This window comes from Lissotriton vulgaris, chromosome 7 (assembly GCF_964263255.1).
Source record: "Lissotriton vulgaris chromosome 7, aLisVul1.2, whole genome shotgun sequence".
NCBI classification, from domain to species: Eukaryota; Metazoa; Chordata; class Amphibia; order Caudata; family Salamandridae; genus Lissotriton; species Lissotriton vulgaris.
In genome coordinates this window covers 1,036,615,227-1,036,635,939 of record NC_141695.1, presented here as the reverse complement: position 1 = coordinate 1,036,635,939, position 20,713 = coordinate 1,036,615,227, and the positions used below count along the sequence as shown (strand labels likewise).

At 45.1% G+C, this 20,713-nt stretch overlaps 1 protein-coding gene across 2 annotated transcripts in view; it reads left to right on the top strand.

The window, feature by feature from the left end:
- Nucleotides 1–20,713, top strand: part of GFPT2 (glutamine--fructose-6-phosphate transaminase 2) — a 112,901-nt gene that overhangs the window by 40,093 nt on the left and 52,095 nt on the right. For both annotated transcript variants that reach the window (XM_086931468.1, XM_086931467.1), the window contains exons 4-5: nt 1,004–1,129; nt 20,469–20,527. In XM_086931468.1, coding sequence (XP_086787594.1) covers nt 1,004–1,129; nt 20,469–20,527 — 185 coding nt within the window. The remainder of the gene's footprint in view (nt 1–1,003; nt 1,130–20,468; nt 20,528–20,713) is intronic.

Here is a 20,713-nt window from a genome sequence, read left to right as displayed (position 1 = left end):
GTGCTTCCTGTTGAAGCTAACTTAGTAACTATTTTAGGATGGCGCTGGCAGCTTGCCGGCGCCATCCTAAAATAGTTAAAAGTTCAACAGGCTTGAACTTTTGCCCCCCAAATCCGCTGCTCGCGGATCTTGCGGATTTTCAGTAAATTCACGGGAGTTCGCGGATCGCAGATTTACCGAAAATCCGTGAAATCCGCGAGCGGAACGGATTTTCCGCTCACCCTTAGTTCTAATGACCTACTTCTAGCTGAAGTACCAAGAATCAGTAAGTCCCGCAAAGGAGGTCGCCTCTTCTCCTATAATGCATCCAAGATATGGAACTCCCTACCTCTCCCTATCCATCTGGAAACCAACCACCTCGCTTTACGCAGACAATTGAAGACATGGCTTTTCCTATAAATTCTGTCGGCTCCCTGCCGCACATCCGCAGCACTGGGATGCCTTCGGGTAGCATATTCTATTCTATTCTATTCTATTGTAATGAGCCCCTTAGTTTGAAAACAATTGACACAAATGTACTAAGGTTTTTCATGGGATGTTAACTGATGCAAAGCAGTGCAAATCTACTGTGCGTTATATAAGCTTGTCTGCTCAGCGCAAGTTCCAGTGCAAACCCTTGTAAATTTGAGCCTTATTTTTAAAATATTGTATTTTAAAATGATTTTTTTTTCTTCAAGAACAGATTTTTTTTACATTTGGTAACAACTTTAGCACAAGTTTGAAACATACTTTATAACTGATTTTCTTTCACCACCTTAACGTGGCTCCAGCTTCGACTTTGATCAGTATCATCAAACAATATTTTCATACTAAGTACTTTTCAAGCTAAATGGTTCAATATGACAAGTCTAATGCCGACGTCCAGATCTCTTGTTTTGCTATTTTGGTGTATTTGGAATTATAGTAATGTTTTAAATTTTTTTAAATCAATGTGCTTTTCGTAAATAAAGTTCAGAACATTGTACACATAATGTTGCTAAACAAACCACTATATTTAATACAGAACAAGATGGCATGGACTTGGAGGTACAATTCAAGACACATTTTGGGATTGCCCACACCCGCTGGGCCACGCACGGAGTCCCTAATGCTGTAAACAGCCACCCTCAACGGTCAGATAAAGACAATGGTATGTACATCAAATAAACAGAATATTATCTGAATTTGAAAAAATTGACACAGACGTTTTATAAATATTTGCAAATAATGCATTTTAAGAAACACGTTTATGTATGAGATACATAAGCTAAAACCTAAACCCAAACTAAATGTAATCTGAGGCTAATAAATCGTTGCAGTTTAGACTGCAAGAATGGTAAATGGCTTCAGAGTGGCATTTCAGTTTCCATTTTCATTACCACATTCTGCCTTGCTGACGTTCATTTATGCAATGAAAAATCTAAATGCTGTATGTATGAAACACAATAATTTAAATGTTTAGTTTGCTTTTTGGAACATTGTCCTTGTTTGAGAATTGATTATATTCACATAATATGAGACTGCTTTTGTCAGCTAGTTAATTGGATGATTGCAATTTCACCACTTTGTATTGGGCGTTTTAAAAATATATATATATATTGCATATGATACCTCTAAACACCGTGTCCTATTAATAAGAGCCTTATTTATGATTTCTTATGAGAATGTTTGTATGTTCTCTTTTGATATTTTTTCAACTTTTCAATTTAGAAAAAATATTCAAAAAAAGGGTATTTAAAAAATGAATTGCAGAGATGTTATCTATACTACTATTATAAAGAGAGAACACAAACCTTTGAGCCAGGTAAACTACAAAAGTAATGCACCAATCACTACACCCAATACACCAATTGAAAGGGGAGATGTGGCAGAAGGACATAGGCTATAGATATGTACACCATATACATTAAAAAAGCAAAAACGCCAAACGTGGTAAAGTAGTCCCTTGGGGGCGTGGTCGTGGCTGTGGGCGTCTCAAACAACAAATGTGGGCGTTTACAGGGCCGTGCGAAGTGCAAATAACAAACATAGGCCAAGCGACTTCACAACACACTTACATATGTACACATAGAGCGGAAATGCGCTTTCACTGAATTAACAACGCACAATATGCAGACATAGAGCGGAAATGCGCTTTCAATTAATTTCTAACAAACATTTGCAAATCCCAACACATACAGCGTAAATGCGCTTTCAATTAATTTAAATTCACACATACAGCGAGGTAACACCAATATACAAAAACAGCAGAGGTGTGCGCTATAAGAAATATACACACATTCGTTGCAGTTACCCAGAAAATATTGACGCCTTCGCATTAAAAACCGGACGGGCCTTCCATCGACAAGGAGTGTCAAATGACGCCACACAGGGGGCAGGATTAATCGCATACTACACCAATCACAACGCACTAAAGAAAACACACACACGACTTCGGCTTACCAAAAAAAAAAGTCTTTAACCATTGGCCATTGACCATCGACGTCACAGGGGGGTAAAGACGAACAAAAAAAGCCGACATTTCTTAACGGAGAAACGCAATCGACTGCGCATTCGCGAGACTTTCCTCACATCTTGCGGACAAGATAACACGCTTACAATAAGACATACGAATAACGAAAATAACACAACTGCCCATAATCACTCGAGCACTGCCAGGACTTCACCACACAATTGACAAAACGAAAGGGAAACTTCTTTGAAGGAAGACAAAAACGAACACATGGAAAGAGCCTTCGAAAGAAAAACAAACATTAAACATGTGACACAACACTTTCCTCACATCTTGCGGACAACATAAAACGCGGAAAACAAAACATACGAATTAAAAAATTAACACAAGTGGGCCAAATCAGTTGAACAGGGCCAGGACTTGCACAGACAACTCTTCTGCGGGGCGGGCGGGGGCCCTGAAGCAGCCTTTTGCTCCCGGAAAACGTCGGGACGGGCTGCTAGTTAGTAATGATTTGAATTTAGGAAATAATTTGGTAGCTGTACTAATTGATTTTCACTATTGTTAACAGTTTTCATTAGATTTTTCTTTCCTTCCTTCTCATAACTTGACCACTTATTTACTTAGCTTGTAGTTATGTCATCAGCCCCTGTCCGTGTGACCTCCTATTACTATTCCGTCATTTAAGCATGTCTCCAATATATTCTCTTTTGAGAAAGGGGAATATGTACAAGACACTGGTGAAGTGCGGTGTTATACCAAAATCGGTAATGCCATGCTCCGTCAGTTTAAAAAAGCAGAGAAGCGCCGTATTTACAAAAATGCAGCGCACCTCTGCATGTCCCTTAGCACTGGCGCTAAAGAAGCTGCCTAGCGCCAGTGCAGGCACCCTAGCACCATTTTGCTAGGGTTCCTGTGCTGCAGATGTGATTGGGTATGTGCAGGAAGGTACACCTTCCTGCACTTAAACAAAATTAACAAGCAACTTGCTCTATCCATGTGTGCTGGAGAATGTAGCACACATGGAAAGAGCAATATATGAGGAGAAATAAAACATTTCTCCTTGTATTGCCAGTTTAAGACCAGTTAGAACATTGAAATATTGAATGCACCTTAGAAGACAATGGAATGCTCCGGGTTTCTAATGTGTGGTAGAGTCCCGGAGCGCACCATTCCAATGAATTTTCATTTCACAGCTATTGATGTGAACAAAGACCTCTTGGAGCCCAAGGGGATTTAAATCATTTCAGGCTCCTAGATTCCTTTGTTTTTACAAATTAGAACATTCTGCCCTCTAGGGGTGGAATGTTCTAATCGCCTTAGAGCCCTCCTTAGTGGGCTCTACCGGCCATTAGCGGCCCGCTCCCTTGTTAAAGGTCCTTGCCTTCAGCTCAGGCCTTTAACGCTGGGACGGGCCTTTAACGGCCAGTATACCCCGCTATGTCAGGCTATATTATTTCCTGGTCTTATTTTTGGCACTGCCCCATACCTTGTAAATATGGGGCAGTGTCAAAAGCAATGGGTGTGGTGGTGGAACGCCAACTGCGACACCAGTTGCTAGCCCCTTTCAAGCTAAGTGCTGCGTGAAGAGGGGTATTTTTTACAAGGTGGCATTAAGCCCCATTAAGTAGCTTAACGCCGCCTTGTAAATAAGTTGAGGGACTTATTACCACCAGAACGTCAAAAAAAAAGTGATGGTTAGTGGCATAAACTCCTTGTACATATTCCCCAGAATCATTATGAAAACCCCATGAAGCATGTGTGTGCTAAAGTATGTCACATCTAGGCCAATGCAAAATTCCTGTAATTTCCTTTTGTGAAAATACGTGAAATTTCAGTAAAGTTATGCAAAATTATGCCTAAACCGGCAAAGTGTTACTCCATAATTTTGAGCTAAATATTTGTGAGAAATTTACCCTCGCATCAATTCCTGAGGTGAAGACAGATTTTGCACATTCTTATGTTCTGCTGTTGCTGTATATTCACAGTACATTTCTACTGCGAATGGCTCATTTGTGTTAAATATTTACTGCAAATGGTGTGCATTTATAGGAATGGTGTAATGGCATGATTTCAGAAATTTAGAGTAGCAATTATGTTGTGATATTCTCAAATTACGTGAATTATTCCAGTGTAATTTAAACTTTGTCCAGGCCTAGTAACACCATGGTAGCTGCTGCTGACTAGTGGCTGGCTCCGCTGCTGGCCCGCATCTATTGCCCCACTATGCAATTCTAAGTGTTGACTCTCATGGACTCTTTCCAGCTTGGAACACTTGCTGACAAGAGTCTTTGCCAGTCATGCTGGTTGGAGTGCCTGTCTGTGGGTTGGAATTGGCATGAGCACATTCCAATACTAATTCAACCTTGATCTTTCATAACACTAGTACCAATACCAAATTGGTTTTATGATGGCAAAATTGTGAGGGCAAACACTGCTCTAATTTGGAACAGAAAATGTAAGTTGTTTACACAGGGCACCAGCAGGTCTCCATTCTGTGAACCAGGCAAATTGGAATTCATTCACCCTAATAAGGAGGCCACAGAAGCCCCTTTTCTTGGGGAAAAGGACATAGTGGCCTTCAGTGAGCAGAAGCTGCAAGGTAGGCAAGAGCAGATAACCATAAAGATATGAAGTCTGTCCACTTCAGGGCAGAGATTGATTTATTAAAAAAAAACGTTAGACCGAGGTTTGACTATTTGGCCCATAAAAATAAATCTTCCTTGGTAAGGAAGTCATATATAAAGCCTCACACTTTGGTCCACTTAGTTATCTGAAAGACACATTTTTTTATGTCAGGAAGATCAGAACCCATTATAAGCAACTCCTGCCTCCTACCTGAGTTTTCAAAATCCTACGCCAAGCGTTCTCTTATCAAACGCCAAGTATTTGTAATCTCCTTCCCAAAGAATTCCAACTGAATCCAAACTTCTATCCTTCATGAGGATGCACTGAAGACCTATCTTTTCCAACTTTATCTAAATAATGCATTATCTTTGGTTCCCATCCCATCTTTGTACCCTTCCTGCCAATCTCTGGTTTACTTTTTTACTATTCATTTTATGTGTGATGCCCTCCATTGCCACTTTGGCTAGGTCTCTGCTATGCAAATGTTGTTAATGAATAAATATATAGATAAAATAAATGTTCCATATACCTGTGATGGTAGTGTTCCATCAACCAGGGTTTAGAAGTTTATGGGCCGCCTCATCCCTTGAAAATTCAGTTCTTATAATGTATTCATTCATTTAGGCAGTTGTGCAACTCACAAACATGGCCTAAGGGCAATAGTGTCCATTACAATGGGAAGCATACAGAGAGAACGCTGTTACAAAAGCAAATCTATCTACATAAATGGTACAGTAACAGACTGGAGCATAATGTCACCAAAGCAAAGAGTAAGAGTATGTGATAGGTGAAAGATAATAAAGCCTTGATGATGGCATAGAGCTGTGGTACTCAAAGTATAGCCCAGGAGCCACAAGCGGCCTCCAGCTGAATGACTTCACTGGACTGCTGTTTACTTCAGAAAGTACTAACCAAAAAAGTAATAGAAAAGAAGCAAATACGGTGTCCTCCAAACTTAACTTTAAAACATATTCATTGTTCAAGACATCTTGCATTAAACATGTAAAAATATGATAAATTCTCTTCAAAATTCAAAAATGTGTATTTCATTAACATGCAGAAGCGTTTTACCTTAGTACACCAGAATATATAAGTGCATTCAGAAGTATGTTTTTCAAAATTGATCATTCAAGTAAGTTGTGACGTAGAATTCTGAAGTTTGTTGGGTTTGTTATTATATGTGGACAACATTATAGTTTATTAAATAAAAAACAAGAGAAGGTCTTCTACAGCGTATACAGTACAGTATTTCAAGGTGCTTCCATATGTCATACTGAAGAAAAAGGAAGCAAAGTGAAATCAGGCCGTTGCCGAGGATCAAACAATTTGTTCAAGTGGGGCAGTGAGGATTGAACCTAGGTTTTTTGGTTTCACACTGTGCAATTTTATTTCATTTCAATTCAGTTATTATAAAGTTACTTCCTTTTTAGGTCTCGCAGACCTGCGTTGCGGCGCGCATGTTATGCACGCATCTGCGAGACATATTGTGGGTGAGTATATTTCAGAAGGGGGCTTGAAGCCCCACCCCTCCTTTTCATTGGGTAGCGTCACCATTTATTGTAAAGGGTGGCTTCCCATTGAAAATTAGGCTTCTGTGTTATTGCCCTTTCCCCTGTTGGGACGGCCCATCTGGACTGGGTCTCCTCCTTCCCGGCTGTCGCAAAGCATTTTCTTATCTCAGAGGCATGCTATGTGAACAAGCCTCTGAGATCCAGTCCTGATGGGCCCCCACAGGGGCGGCTCTAGGCTCATGATGGCCCTTGGCAGGGAGTGTAGGTAGGGGGCCCTGGAAGAGGGGGTCCAGGCGAGGCGGAGGCCAGTGAAGAGGAGGGGGTCAGGGTGTTTGGAAGTGGAACAGAGCCGGAGGCCGCCAAATCCCTGCTAGGGGCCGCCATGCAAATATGTATCCATCCTCAGAGGATTATTATATTATGGATATATATTGACGTGGTGGCCCCTGGGGTTTGGTGGCCCTGTGCAGGTGCACAGCTAGCACATGCCTAAGGCTGCCCCTGGCCCCCAAAAGGAGACGGGGAGCCGCGTGTTTATTTTTGCATCACGCTTTCACTTTCACTGAAAGTAGCCCGATGCAAATATAAACAGTGCTATGGCGAGCGCTTATTCTTGGCTGCAATGGGATCTTTAAAACTTCTTCTGTCACGTCACGTCATAGCACGCTTTCCGCCTCTCACACATGGACCAAAATGTGCAACCTGCTTATGTTCTCACCGTATTCTTCGTCAAATTACACTATTACCAGGAAGTAATGTGGTGAATTAACGTTGGTTCCATTTTTTTAATTGTGAGGATATGTGGCCTGATGGCTAACGCATCCTTTACAGCTTCAGGGCGCTGGAACTTGAAGTAAAACACAACAGCGAGAAATCCTGACTCCATAAGAGTTAGGGTCCGGCTGGATGTTGATGATTTCTTCATCACTCCCTCTAATGTGACCATCATATTTAGTTTAAAAAGCTTGTTTTCAGGAGTTTCCTAAACTCAAGTTAGACCACTTCTTTCCGGAGATGGGGAGAGGGCAAACTCTCTGACCCTTGACACCCAAAGATCTTTTTCATATTAGACCATCTTCATGGGGCATGGTGTGCTGGGGTGTGTGCACGAGGGGTGTACATTTCAGATCAGAGTAAAGAATTCAGATTACTTGCTTACAAATATCACAGTATTTGCTTACATGCTCACAAATTTGATAAACTCCACATTCTGGTAACTCTTTAGAGGAAAGTCCTTGTGCTGATGCTATGTCAGGAGCAGTTAGTCTAACCAGGGCCATTGAAATTAAGCAGTTCAGCAATTGCAACATTTTCCACATAATTAAGCATTTACCTCACTTTCACATATTCCACCACTTCTTGGGCAAGTTTTTCGCCCAAAGAAATGTTTTTAGTTTGATTGGATCAAAAGTTACTTTAAAAGTGCCACATATGGTGCTGCACAGTGGCAGAAACTTGGAAAAGGTTAACTCGTCACCTATCCATTGTTAATTTCTGGATGCAGGTATTAAACTACCACTAACGAGGTGTAATGTTAACCCTGACATTGTTGCAAAATAATTCTGAGACAGAGTTTGTGACATTATGCCATAGAACTTTCCCTTTTCTTGCCACATAATTTAATCAACCCAGACAAATAATTTGCGCTTTCAGAGACCTGGCCCCGACTCAGGTGTCCCACTTGATCCTTTTCTCTGCATGTAAAAATTCAGGTTTTATTGTGAGTCTGTTTCATGGGGTCGCCATGAACCTGCTATGTGGCGGACTCAGCCCAGCCCTAACAGACTTCCAGGGGCGCCGGCCTGTCCTGAATCATACAGAGACCTCTTGAAGCCAGATCTACGCTGGTCTCTCCTGCCCCAGTTTTACCACCAGTTTTTGGGGTGCTTTGATTAAGTGTAATGAGGCTCTGGTTGCATCACTGTGTGCAACACCGAGCCTAAACCGCACAGCCGAGGCGGGCTTATCAAGCACTGTGAGCTAATCTATTTCAGGGGAGGCGCTATCACTGGTGCAGCGGGTGCTACTGCACCTTAATTAACCTTAATAATACAGATTTTTACTACCAAATGTGTGTGTGCGCGTGTGTGTGTGTGTGTGTGTGTGGGGGGTGGGGGGGGGGGGGGCGTTGGGAGTGGGGTTCTTTCCGTCCACTAAGTACCAGCGCATCCTTTGTATGTCAGTGATCAGTTTAAAATGTGTTGGTTTAAAAGGGGCCGTACTACATTCTCTGAGCAAATCACGACTTGGCAAAATTTGCCAACTGCACGGGGCGTAGCTAACACTGGTGCACCAGGGGCCGTTTCCCGAGGTTACACCAAGTCCCACAGCCAGCCTTCCTAGGCTACCACAACCGCTATCCCTGTTCATGCTTTTAGTTCCAAGTAGTGCTTTTTAATGGACTTCAAGGCACTCCACGCTTCATGAATTTAGTTGTTTTTTGTCTGGAAGGAATTTTTTTTGTAATCGTTTTCAGTGGAAATTATAATTAAATCAATGTTTTTTTCGCCAAGATTTGGTCCGGTTCTACGTGTAACACATTCACCGACTTTTAGCCTTTTTTGACAACAGCACTCTGTATTCTGGGAATTATAGTTTCTATTTTAACACTGTATGTTCTAAAAAATCGCACTTAACAGTGTACTGTTGGATTAAAATCCAGGCATGTTGGTGACAGCGGGCACTTGGCTGGGATTTCAGTTTTCAAAACCCACTCCTTGCCCCTCGCACGTGCCTCTCTGACGAATTCTGTGAATTGTGACTCCCCCTTTCATCTTCTCAAACCAAATAAAAAAAAAAAACATTTATCCCTTGCGAGCTCTTAAGTCAATGGTTCCCAAACTTTTTCGACCCTTGGCTCCCATGACCCATTGGCCTTTCCCGGTGGCTACCCACTGTTACTTTTTTCAAAGTGTGTGGGGGGATGTAAGCCCGGCCTCGGGAGTACTTACATTTTTCACCCTGAAAATAATTGGGATGATGCTGACGAAGGTATTATAATCCTATACGCAAGGTGTTTCGTATTACTAGGGCGGCGCCTCTAATAAAATGTTCCTAGTTAAACTTCTTTGCACATGTCTTTTTTAGAGTACCCTCTCAAACTTTTGTATCCCACGTGCAGTGCTAGATAGCACCCCACTGCACGTAGCCCCATTGCCAAAGTGTTCTGCGGTAGAAGAATATTTGCATGCCCTTCCATTTCTACCCATGTCATATGTACCAACACGCCTGTCTCAGCAGGGTGACACATGATTTTTTAGACCACGTGCAGCTTTATTTTTGCAGTTTCCTCCCTAAAATTGCCTCCAATTAAATGCAAGTAAAACAAATTCTTTAGACTTTTTTTTTTTTAAACATCCCTCCTTTCTTGCTTCTAAATGTTGGCATTATGCCATATATCGTGTTTTACTTCCCTGTGCTCAAGGAGAGAGCAGGCCTGTGTGGAAATGTATATGTACTGAAAGAACTGGAAGTACCTATGGTTCAAGTACAAATGTCAATGCTTAATACTTAGTGTGTTTAATAGACAGCACAACTGTACTTTCCTGATAACTTGCATTGGTGTAAAATGCATTTGGGAAAAAACGAAACTATTAACGAGTAACAAATTAAATCAGGCATCTTCCCCTTACTTTGGGAGTATTGGAATGTGGGGATCCAGTGAAATATGGAGGTTATCTCTAAGGGTGGGCGTAGTATGCGTAGTGGGGCTACGCGAAGCTACACAAAGTGGGCGAGAAACTACGGCCACCTACGCACTTCGCGTAGCCCCACTACGCGCCGCCTGCCCCCTTCCCCTACATACCTAATTTTTGTAAATGCTCAAAGAAAAGTAAAAAAAAGGCACTTACCTTGTCTGCTGCGTCAGGGGTCTCCCTCTTCTCGTTCGCGCCGCCATCTTGGATACCAATGCGCATGCGCGGCCGCCAGCGCATGTGCATTTCTCAAGACGGCGGCGCGCACGAGAAGAGGGAGCCCCGGGACGCAGTGGACAAGGTAAGAGCCTTTTATTTACTTTTCTTTGAGCATTTACAAAAATTAGGTATGTAGGGGAGGGCGGGAGGGAGGCGGGTGGCGGGCAACTTCACTACGCCCACGGAGTGGGCGTAGTGTTGCCTGCTACGCCTACTTTGCAAAGGGCGAAGTAGGCAACACTACGCCCACTCTGTGGGCGTAGCGAAGTTCTTCGCCCAGGGTTAGTTATCTCCCTCGACATGCCATCAATTAAGCACTACGTTTACAGCTTTAGGCATGTCACTTACAAATCATCAACATCATGCATTTAACCCCTTCCATGCTCATGACGAGCTCAGCTCGTCATGCAGTACACTGCTTGTGTGGTCATGACGAGCTGAGCTCGTCATGAACAATGGGAATCAGAAATCATCAGCACAGAGGGGGAATTGCTGTAGCAGCGATGGTGTTAAGTCTAATTAGTTTAACTGAAGCCAACAGACCCTTCAACATTAAATGCATTAAAGTGCTTGGTACGTGGCTCCCTTGGATAGGTTTGCCGGGTCCCCACGGAGCCACGGTGCACAGTTTGGGAACCACTGTCTTAAGTGGCTTATAGTAAAGCGCATTGGTGTGCTTCAGGGGACAGTAGGAGAAAGCACTTTATAATGACAGGGTTACTCAAATCTTTGCCCCGAGCACTAAACCGGTACTGGCTACAGGACAAGGGTCACATTTCAATGTTAAGAGGAAAATCCAGGTGTCTCGCAAAAATGTATTGGTAACTGTCAAATCTTGACAAACCGCTCTACCCTTGCTCCCTCCCCCCGCACATTCTCCCACAGAATGCTGGCACCTTCTCTTTGAAATATGTACCTGTTTGATGCACACCTGTGTTAACTCTGGCAGTACCTTAAAAGGACATAAGGGTAGAATTGATTGAAAAGGATGTTTTATTTACCCGGGAAGGACCTTCCATCCTGTAAATATATTTGGGGGGGGCATGACCCACGCGCCTCAGACCAGACCAATGTATTTTCCTGGCATTCCTGAAGCAGAGTAGAGAGCGGGCGACGAGAGGAGCATTCACCTCTTTAGGACAATTTGGAAATCCAAGCACGCCATAACATTACTGCTATTTTAGATGCATTGCACAGGGTCACTTTATTTTAAGGCAACAAATTGCACAGAACATTACAACTGCAGTACACGCTATGCACCACGGTACATAATAAACTGCAGTATAATCATTTGATGAAAGATGATTCTCAGTGAAGTCATTTGAGATGCCATCACTGATGTCACTGACCATGTCATGGGTCATGTAATATGTGAGGTCATAAGTACTGCATGGCTGGGGTGTAAGTTATAGTTTATTTATTTATTTTCAACACCTGTAAAGGGCACTGTCACATAGCAGGCACCCTGGCGCTAACATATGTGTGCCCAGTTGGGCTCATGCTAAGGGGTATCATCAGAATAGTAGAATTATGCACTAGGGAAGAGCCATGTCTTTAATCTCTTCCTGAACGGAAGAAAATCCTCCAGCTGTCTCCACTCAAATGGAAGATTATTGCATAGTCGGGTATCAGAGGTACTAAAGGCTCTACCTCCTAATTTTTTTTTTTTTAATTTTGGCACCTCGAACATTCTAGCTGAGGAGGAGCGAAGGCTTCTACCAGGGACATACCAGGCGAATTTATTCTGCATTAGTTTAGGTCCGGACCCATGCAGGGCCTTAAAAACTATTCAGAGAGACTTAAATTGGACTCTTTGCAGTATAGAGAGCCAGTGTAGTCCGACAAGGCCATAGAGGCCGATGAGCGTCTTGGCCTCCTCAAGGCTAGCTTAGCTGCTATAGTTTGAATCCTCTGGAGCTAAGGCATTGCAGTAATCCATTTTACTTAGGATGGTGCTTTGTACTACCAATGCTCGAGTTTGAACTGGCAGGACCGGAAGAATCTTCCGAAGGGCTCTGATAATAGCAAACAAAACAGGTGATGGACCGAATGTGGATCAATGTCACACATTCATCCCAGTCCAAAGATCTGGGCCCAAATCCATCGTTTTTTTGCACTCCACACCACCCTGGGTTAGACAATGGCGTTATGCAAATCAGCTCTGACCCTGTGCCCCATGGGAACAGTCCAGTCCGAACTACAAAAGCCATGTCCTTCCCAGAACGGAATCAAGCATCCGAGGACCGGACCGGTTTCGAGGTAACACCTCTCATCAGCCCGGCTAGCTTGACTCCAGTGGTGTGGAGTGCCTGGGACCCACGTCTGAGCATCCCCAGCGCACTTATGGCGGAATTTGCAAACAAAACAGGTGATGGACCGAATGTGGATCAATGTCACACATTCATCCCAGTCCAAAGATCTGGGCCCAAATCCATCGTTTTTTTGCACTCCACACCACCCTGGGTTAGACAATGGCAATATGCAAATCAGCTCTGACCCTGTGCCCCATGGGAACAGTCCAGTCCGAACTACAAAAGCCATGTCCTTCCCAGAACGGAATCAAGCATCCGAGGACCGGACCGGTTTCGAGGTAACACCTCTCATCAGCCCGGCTAGCTTGACTCCAGTGGTGTGGAGTGCCTGGGACCCACGTCTGAGGATCCCCAGCGCACTTATGGCGGAATTTGCAAACAAAACAGGTGATGGAACGAATGTGGATCAATGTCACACATTCATCCCAGTCCAAAGATCTGGGCCCAAATCCATCGTTTTTTTGCACTCCACACCACCCTGGGTTAGACAATGGCGATATGCAAATCAGCTCTGACCCTGTGCCCCATGGGAACAGTCCAGTCCGAACTACAAAAGCCATGTCCTTCCCAGAACGGAATCAAGCATCCGAGGACCGGACCGGTTTCGAGGTAACACCTCTCATCAGCCCAGCTAGCTTGACTCCAGTGGTGTGGAGTGCCTGGGACCCACGTCTGAGCATCCCCAGCGCACTTATGGCAGAATTTGCAAACAAAACAGGTGATGGACCGAATGTGGATTTTGTTTGCTGATAATAGCAAAGCAGCTCCCCACGGATTTATTAACCTGCGATTCAAGGGTCAATTTGTTACTAAACATGATTCCCAGATCTTGTACATTCTTCGCGGGGTCAGTGGACTGGCTGTGGCTAGTGGTCAGAAACTTGTGGGAAATAAGGGGGGAGACTTCCCTGCCGCACAGTAAAGAATCTCGGTTTTATCAGCATTGAAATTTAGCGAGTTCTCTCTCAGCCACTGTGCTGTATCTCGCAGGCTAGCATGAAACACTTCCAGGGGTGTAGATTGTTCTCTCTCTTGGGATAGGATAAGTTGAGTGTCATCCGTATAATTTCCGATATTAACATTATGCGCCCTTATGACAGTAATCAGAGGTCTCATGACGATGTTAAACAATATCGGGCTGATCATTAGCTCAGGTAACTATAACTGCTGAATTTCAATGGCTTTGTATGAGTGAAATCTGAGCCTAACTAAAACATCCCATAACCTTTGTTATTTTCTGTGAATTTCTAGGTTTTTTTCATTCTTTTTCCTAACTATAACATCACTTACCTCTGTTTTTAGGACAAACCTAGGCAGCGTACATGAGCTGTCTGCAAGACATTCTGTAATCTCTTCTATCAGCTTTTGGCATGCCTATGAATTGCCATTTGTTTGTTGTTGTGCCATTTAGAAATATGGGTTTTTATTGGTGCTTTGGGCCAGATTCTCCCGCCTTTGTGTGCTTGGGTCACACCCAGGCGATTTCACTCATTGTTTGCTTGCGTTGGCCATCCCAATACGTCCGCTGTTCCTCCTGGTTATCCTGATCTGCCTTTTTATTTTTGTTGGCTTATCAACATCGTTTTAGGCTTTCAGGCTGTTTCACGGAGCAATGCTCTGTTGGGCACCTGCAAAGTGGCAATTTCTGTCAAATAGCTGTTAAGCTATGCTAATATCTCTGACTAAAAAAATGTGAGACCTATTGCATTTCTAATGCGTGTTACACTTGCTTCTCTGAAAGTAGCGATAGCAAGCAGAGAAGGCTCACCCCAAGGTGCAGTAGAGGGATAGCTATTTCTATACAAGATAACAGAGTATTGTCAAATCTATAACTTTTCCAGAGCCTAAGGGCTTAATTTAGGGAGCAGTATGTAGTGAAACACTCAAAATATCTCCATGAATCATTGACCACATCATATAGATGTTTCGCTTCCTCTATGCCCACCTTAAACTCCCATAAAGCCGCACGCTGACCATGCTGGTAATAATTTTGCTCTCGTGCACTCGACAGACCATACTTGTGGAAATGTTTGTAAGTACCCATGGCATAGAGGGAGTGACTAAATGAGTGATAACGATTAATTTGGGGACTCAATAAAGACAAAGGATTTTTTTAAACACTTTTCCCTAACAAATCGTCATACACATCTTTAGGTCGAGCAGACCTACGCTCAATGCGTGAGCATTGAGGGTGTCTGCTTCAGACCTATTGTGGCCCGTTATTGGGAACGTGGACACCAATCTGACACGAGCGTAATCCCTTCGCAGTTTTCACTGCGGGAGCGCGCGTCTGACCCGCGCATGCGCAGAGTAACTCAGCCCTTGCTCACACAGACGCAGGCAGGCAGCCCCCACCCCTCTGCATGCACGCACGCACACACAGGCGAGCGCAGGCACACACATACAGGCACACAGACACTCGCTCACACACACCCCCCCTCCCCCACAGTCACACGCACGCACGCACACACACATACAAAGCCCACCCCCCCCGCACTCGCGCACATGCTTCCCCCCCCCCGCACTCGCACACATGCTTCCCCCCGCTCAGCAACCCACTCACCGGCTTCCTTCATGCGGCGGCTCTCCTCAGCTGCAGGGCCCGGCAGCAGGACTCTTCTTCCCTCCTTCGGCACCGGGGCGCTGTTTCCTGTTGTCGCGCCGGCCCCGCAACAGGCGCCACACTCCTCCTTCTCCCCGGCCCCCTCCTGGGGACCCGGGCTGATTCGGACAGGCAGGGCGCTCCATGCGCCGGCAGCTCGGGAGGCGGGACTTCCGGGTCGCCGCGGGACTTGTTTCTATTTCTTAATAAATCAAACTTAAAAGAGACAGCGGGCCATGCTCTGACAGAGATATACAGGGGCACAAACAGGCGAGCGTGAACTTTTGTGCAGCACAGTCCAGAGAGGGAAACCTGCCCCAACTCCCGCTTTGTGCGTGGTATCCTGCTGCACAGCCTCCGTGGGTTCGAGTTGTGTTTCTGTGAACGTGTTTAATCCCTTTACACCTATTTTGTGTTCAGTTCCTCTACTGTGCCTCGTGTGTTCGCCCCGAACGGTGGTCCTGTCTAGTATGTCTAATCTATATGTGTCCGAGCCCTTTCTCGCGCTCCACGTATCCCGGTCTCCCCCCTGGAGTCATGTGGGTGTCCGATCCATCTGAAACATCATGTGTGTGTCCAGTTCATTTAAATCGGCCACTTGGGGATTGTAGCCCCCTGCCACCACCGTTCACCGAACCCACACACACTCCATGCCCCGGTTATATGCGTGACACGAGGCATCAATGTACACATGCTATATACGGGGCTTACACCAAGCACGCCATGTGCTCGCCCTTACACCAAGGGCGCCAACTCGCTGCTACCCACGGAATACCGCTTACAAGTCCTCGGCTTTTTAGAAAACATTCTAAAGCCAAAGTAAAGAACTACAACACCCATACTGCACTGGGGTGGTCATTTAAATCACCGCAATGAAATCGCGATGCTGACTCGGGGGTATGGCTAAACTACCTACACCAGAGCTCGGACTTTTACCAAGCATTGGCAGTCTGGGGCGGGGTGGGGAAACCGAGGAGGGCTGCCCTGTAAACAGTGCAGAGTACAGTACACACGAGAATGGCTTCCCCTTCCACCCTCTTGGAGCCGCCTGGCCATGCCTACGCCTGATCCGAAACGGTTTAAAGAGACCTCGTCCTGATCTGTCCGACCCCCACAGAGCGGTCGCACTTTAATTCTTCTACAGCTGTCAGACTTCTGTTGCGCCTGCCGCCGCCACCCCCTCCCCTCGCTCTTTCCAGGAGCTGTCAGCCGCTTCTAGGAGCTGCCGCACACTGCACCGTGGGCAGAGCTGGGAGACGCGCCACAGATCTGCCAGACCACCCCTACCCGGAGCTGTCTTTTTCCAGGGATCTCAAGGGCCCTGATTTCCCCGCCAGTGCCTCCAGAACCCTCAACCCCTTCGCCGTAAGCCCCCTCCCCAACCAGCATGCCAGACCCTTCTCATGAATGTCAGACTCCCTGTCACTCAATTCCCATTCCCCCTGCCCCGTCATTTATGTCAGCTCCCCTGTGCTAGAGTCCAGGACCGCGCACGCCCTCAGTCCGTAGCTGAGACCCCATCCTACAGACACAAGACCCCCGCTCCGAGATGTCAGATAAAAACTATTTAAAAAAAAAACACACTAGCAAGGCACCCTCTGGAGCGGCCTCCTTTCTAAAAGTGTCAAACCTCCCACATCAGCCTGGCCCCGCTCAGAGTTATCGGAAATGACTCTTAGAACTTTAACACCCCAAATGCAGCTCAGGCCCCCAAAAGATGACACACACACCCTCCCCAGGACTGTCAGAAACACTCACGAGTGGCCAGACGCGTCTCCCCTTGCTGTCAGACACCCCAAAGCTGTGAAACCACCGCCGCCCCCCAGACACACACACACGTCCGCCCCCTCTGAGCTACTAAGGGACAGCTCCTAGGCGCACATGCCACGCCCCTGCCACCCCCGCAACATAAACATTAACCCTTCATTGCCCCGCCTCCTGCTCGCCAAGTCATGCGGGTTCACGGGCCGTGTCCTTACCTGCTCTGTCCCAGAGGGGCTGTCGGTGGCCGGGTCCAGTGCACACGGGGTTCAGGGTTTGAAGGGGTGGGGGGGGGGCTTCAGGCCAGCCCGGTCACGCCGCAGCTCCGGGGGCTGCCGCCCCTGCTCAGCTGCAGTCCTGCTCGCCCCCTCTCCACCAAAGCTGCATGGCTGGCTGCTGCAGGAGAGAGCGGCCCGGTGCCTCCAGTCCAACACCCCCGCCGGCCGGCTCCTCACTCCACCTTGAACGCCTGGTGGTCCCCTCCTTCAGATCCCGCCCCCACTGGGGCTGCTTTTGAAAATTCGGGGGTGCAGAGTGCTGTTTTCTGCTCTTCTCGCCCTTTCCAGCCTCCTCTGCTCAGTGTGTGTCAGGGGCAGAGGAGATCATGAGACAGCCCTGCCAGCTCCCGCCCGCTCCTCCCAGCCTGGTCTGGGCCAACTTCCATTGGCATTTTTGAGGTCTAAGCTACATCTTACTGGTAAGACAACTGTTAACAATATACAGGTGAGAATTTTGAAAAGGTACTCACGTTATTTAAAAATCAATGTGTGGGAGGAAAATTGTTTTCTTCTTTAAAAATCAATGAGAGTTTCTGGAAAGGCACTTTTCTGTACATACTGTTTTTGAAGATGAACTGGGTTTCTCCCTTCCTTCCGTCTTTGTCAGCTTTAATATCCGCAGCTGACCCTTTACCTTTTTGCAAGGCAACGTGATCACAGGACAGTTCATGATTGTCCCACCTCCATGTCTATTCATCACACTGTCAACATCTCAATTATTTTAGCCAACTTGAGTTTGTTACAGCACACATACCATTGTCCTGAAGCTTCTCTATCCCACCCAATGCTGTGCCTCTTTCTCTTTTGACTTTATTCAAATGTCTTATTTCCAAATAATATGTAAATGTGAATCCAGTATTTGTAAAGCGCACAGCTACCCGGAGGCATCCCGGCGCTGGGGGCCATTGGGAAGATTAAGCAAGCTATTGCCCAGAATCACATGGTGCTGGGCAGACCCCTGCCGCCTAGCCCGGGGATCGAACCATAATCCTCTTACTCACAAATAGCGCAAGGACGTGAATTACTTTTGGAGGTGTCTCTGGAGGAGGAGAACTTTGAGGTCCCTTTTGAAGGCCTGGGAAGAGGCAGTGGTCCAGAGCTTTTTTTTGTCCTCTCGCGGTTTGTAAATACAAAACATATTGCATTACAAATGCTATAGGTATCACATTTGCGAAAGTTATAACTATTGGCATTGTAAATGACGAAGCTATTAATTTAGCTATTTAAAAAAAAGAAACATAAATAAAAACTTTGCCATTTACAATACCAATAGCTCAAACTTTCCTAATGCGAGACCTATTGCATTGCAAATGCTTGTTCTACCAGTAGACACTCTCTTTTCTTGGTTTGCAAGCAGGTGTAGCATACATTGTGGAAACATGTGCTCTGGGAATAATCTACTTAACCGGGTCTGCCCAACAAAGGCCCAGGTGTGATGGATCCATGCTAGATTCTCAGGATATGCAGGTAAGATGCGTTTACAGAAAATGAACCCGAATGAAACTAATTCACATGGTTAATGATTATCCTGAAAATCTTACCTGGATCAGGACCTCCGGGGACTACGCTGGACATTCTTGCAGAAAACTATTACTTCTTAATGCCATATTGTGATAACAGTGAGCAATGCAGTAACACGTCCTGCACTGTTACTATGTAAAAGTCCTTCATATTCAGAGCCTGAGCAGTAGTGCAGTTTAACACACAGGATGAGGCTTGATAGAGTTTAAAATACTTTTAATCTAACTCATTGGTACTGAGCTGCTTTATACACACTTTGCTCCTGCAGTTGAAACCTTTCTAAACAAGACTCAAACGGGTAAAATGCAACTTTAACATCAATCTTCACGCTGTACCTTCACAGTTGTTCGTGAGATTGCAATCATTTATTGATTTTCTTAGATTCTGCAATTTACAATTTTTGCAGGGAGCAAACAAAATTGACTAACAGGGGTTAGATTACTTTTGTCTGTTTAATGTGCTGTGAAATTGTGTGAAGAACAAAAGAAAACGTTCCTGTTGTAACTGCTTCTAACATCATTTAACACTGCTTCCCAGAGATGGCTAATGACAAGTGCACTTTAGGGGTCTGATTCACAAAGGTAAAGGAAGCAGTAAACATACGTTTATGACTAAATGTCATTTTTTTACAATTGCCAGGAATCTACAAAGGGATTCCTGAAGAACATACATGGTTTTACGAGTGTGGAGATCTCTGCCATAAGTGCAGTGAAGTCACTGGAGGTAAATCCAGTTCATTAGGTTGCAGAAGGACATTCCAGGTGTGGTTTGGCTTGGAAGTTTAGAAATACCCTTAAATATGTAGGGTATTGGGCATCCTCTAACTACATCTGACCCTGGAAATGGACAGCGATGTTCTCCTGCCTACGGCTTGAGTAACTCCCCTTCCAGGATGGGATGGGGAGCAGTTTACTCCCACAGGGAAGTGCTTTCTCAATTGAGAAAAATTCTTCCAGGTGAGAAAAAATTACAGTGGATTTGCACAGGGTATTCCATTCGCCTGTGCAGACTTTTCCACCATCGAAAACTCTGTACAGATGGAATAGGCCCGTGTGGAAAGATTTGTGTGTAGGACCTTGTGGGAAGAGTCGGTGACATTTTTAACCTCTCCCACGCTCATGACGAGCTCAGCTCGTCATAACTGTCTGAACGCTCGCACGCAGGGCTAATTACCCAGCTGTGCTGAATGTTCTTAAAAACAGGTGTGGCCATGACGAGCTGAGTTCGTCATGAGCACCGGGACGCTGTGCGCGCCCCCCGCCCCCCATCACAGCGGGGGAATTAGCCCCGCAGGCAAGGAGTTAATAATATGCTTGTGGAAATATTGCTGAATTTTAAAAATTAAGAAAACGACACCCCTACATCGATATATCTCTACTTTTGTTTTCGTGGATGGGGGCCCTGTGGCTCCATCAGACCTGGTTCAATGTACTTAGGGGCAATTGTATTATACATAACTTATTCACATGCATTTATTGACAAAAGTGTTATTTGTTCTGTTTTTTTTCAGAATTTGCTGTCATCCACAATGGAATTATTACAAATTATAAGGACCTTAAGAAATTTCTGGTATGTTCATTGTTTATGAAAGATGTTCATATCATTCACGTTGCCTTAGATGACTAATTGCTCGTATTTGCACACCTCCTGAGTCACTGCCCAAGCCACTCATATTCTATAATATGAGAAATGTTTATGTGCTTAACTACTAAATAACGGTCAGTATCAGTCATGTTGCATGACAAGTGACACTTA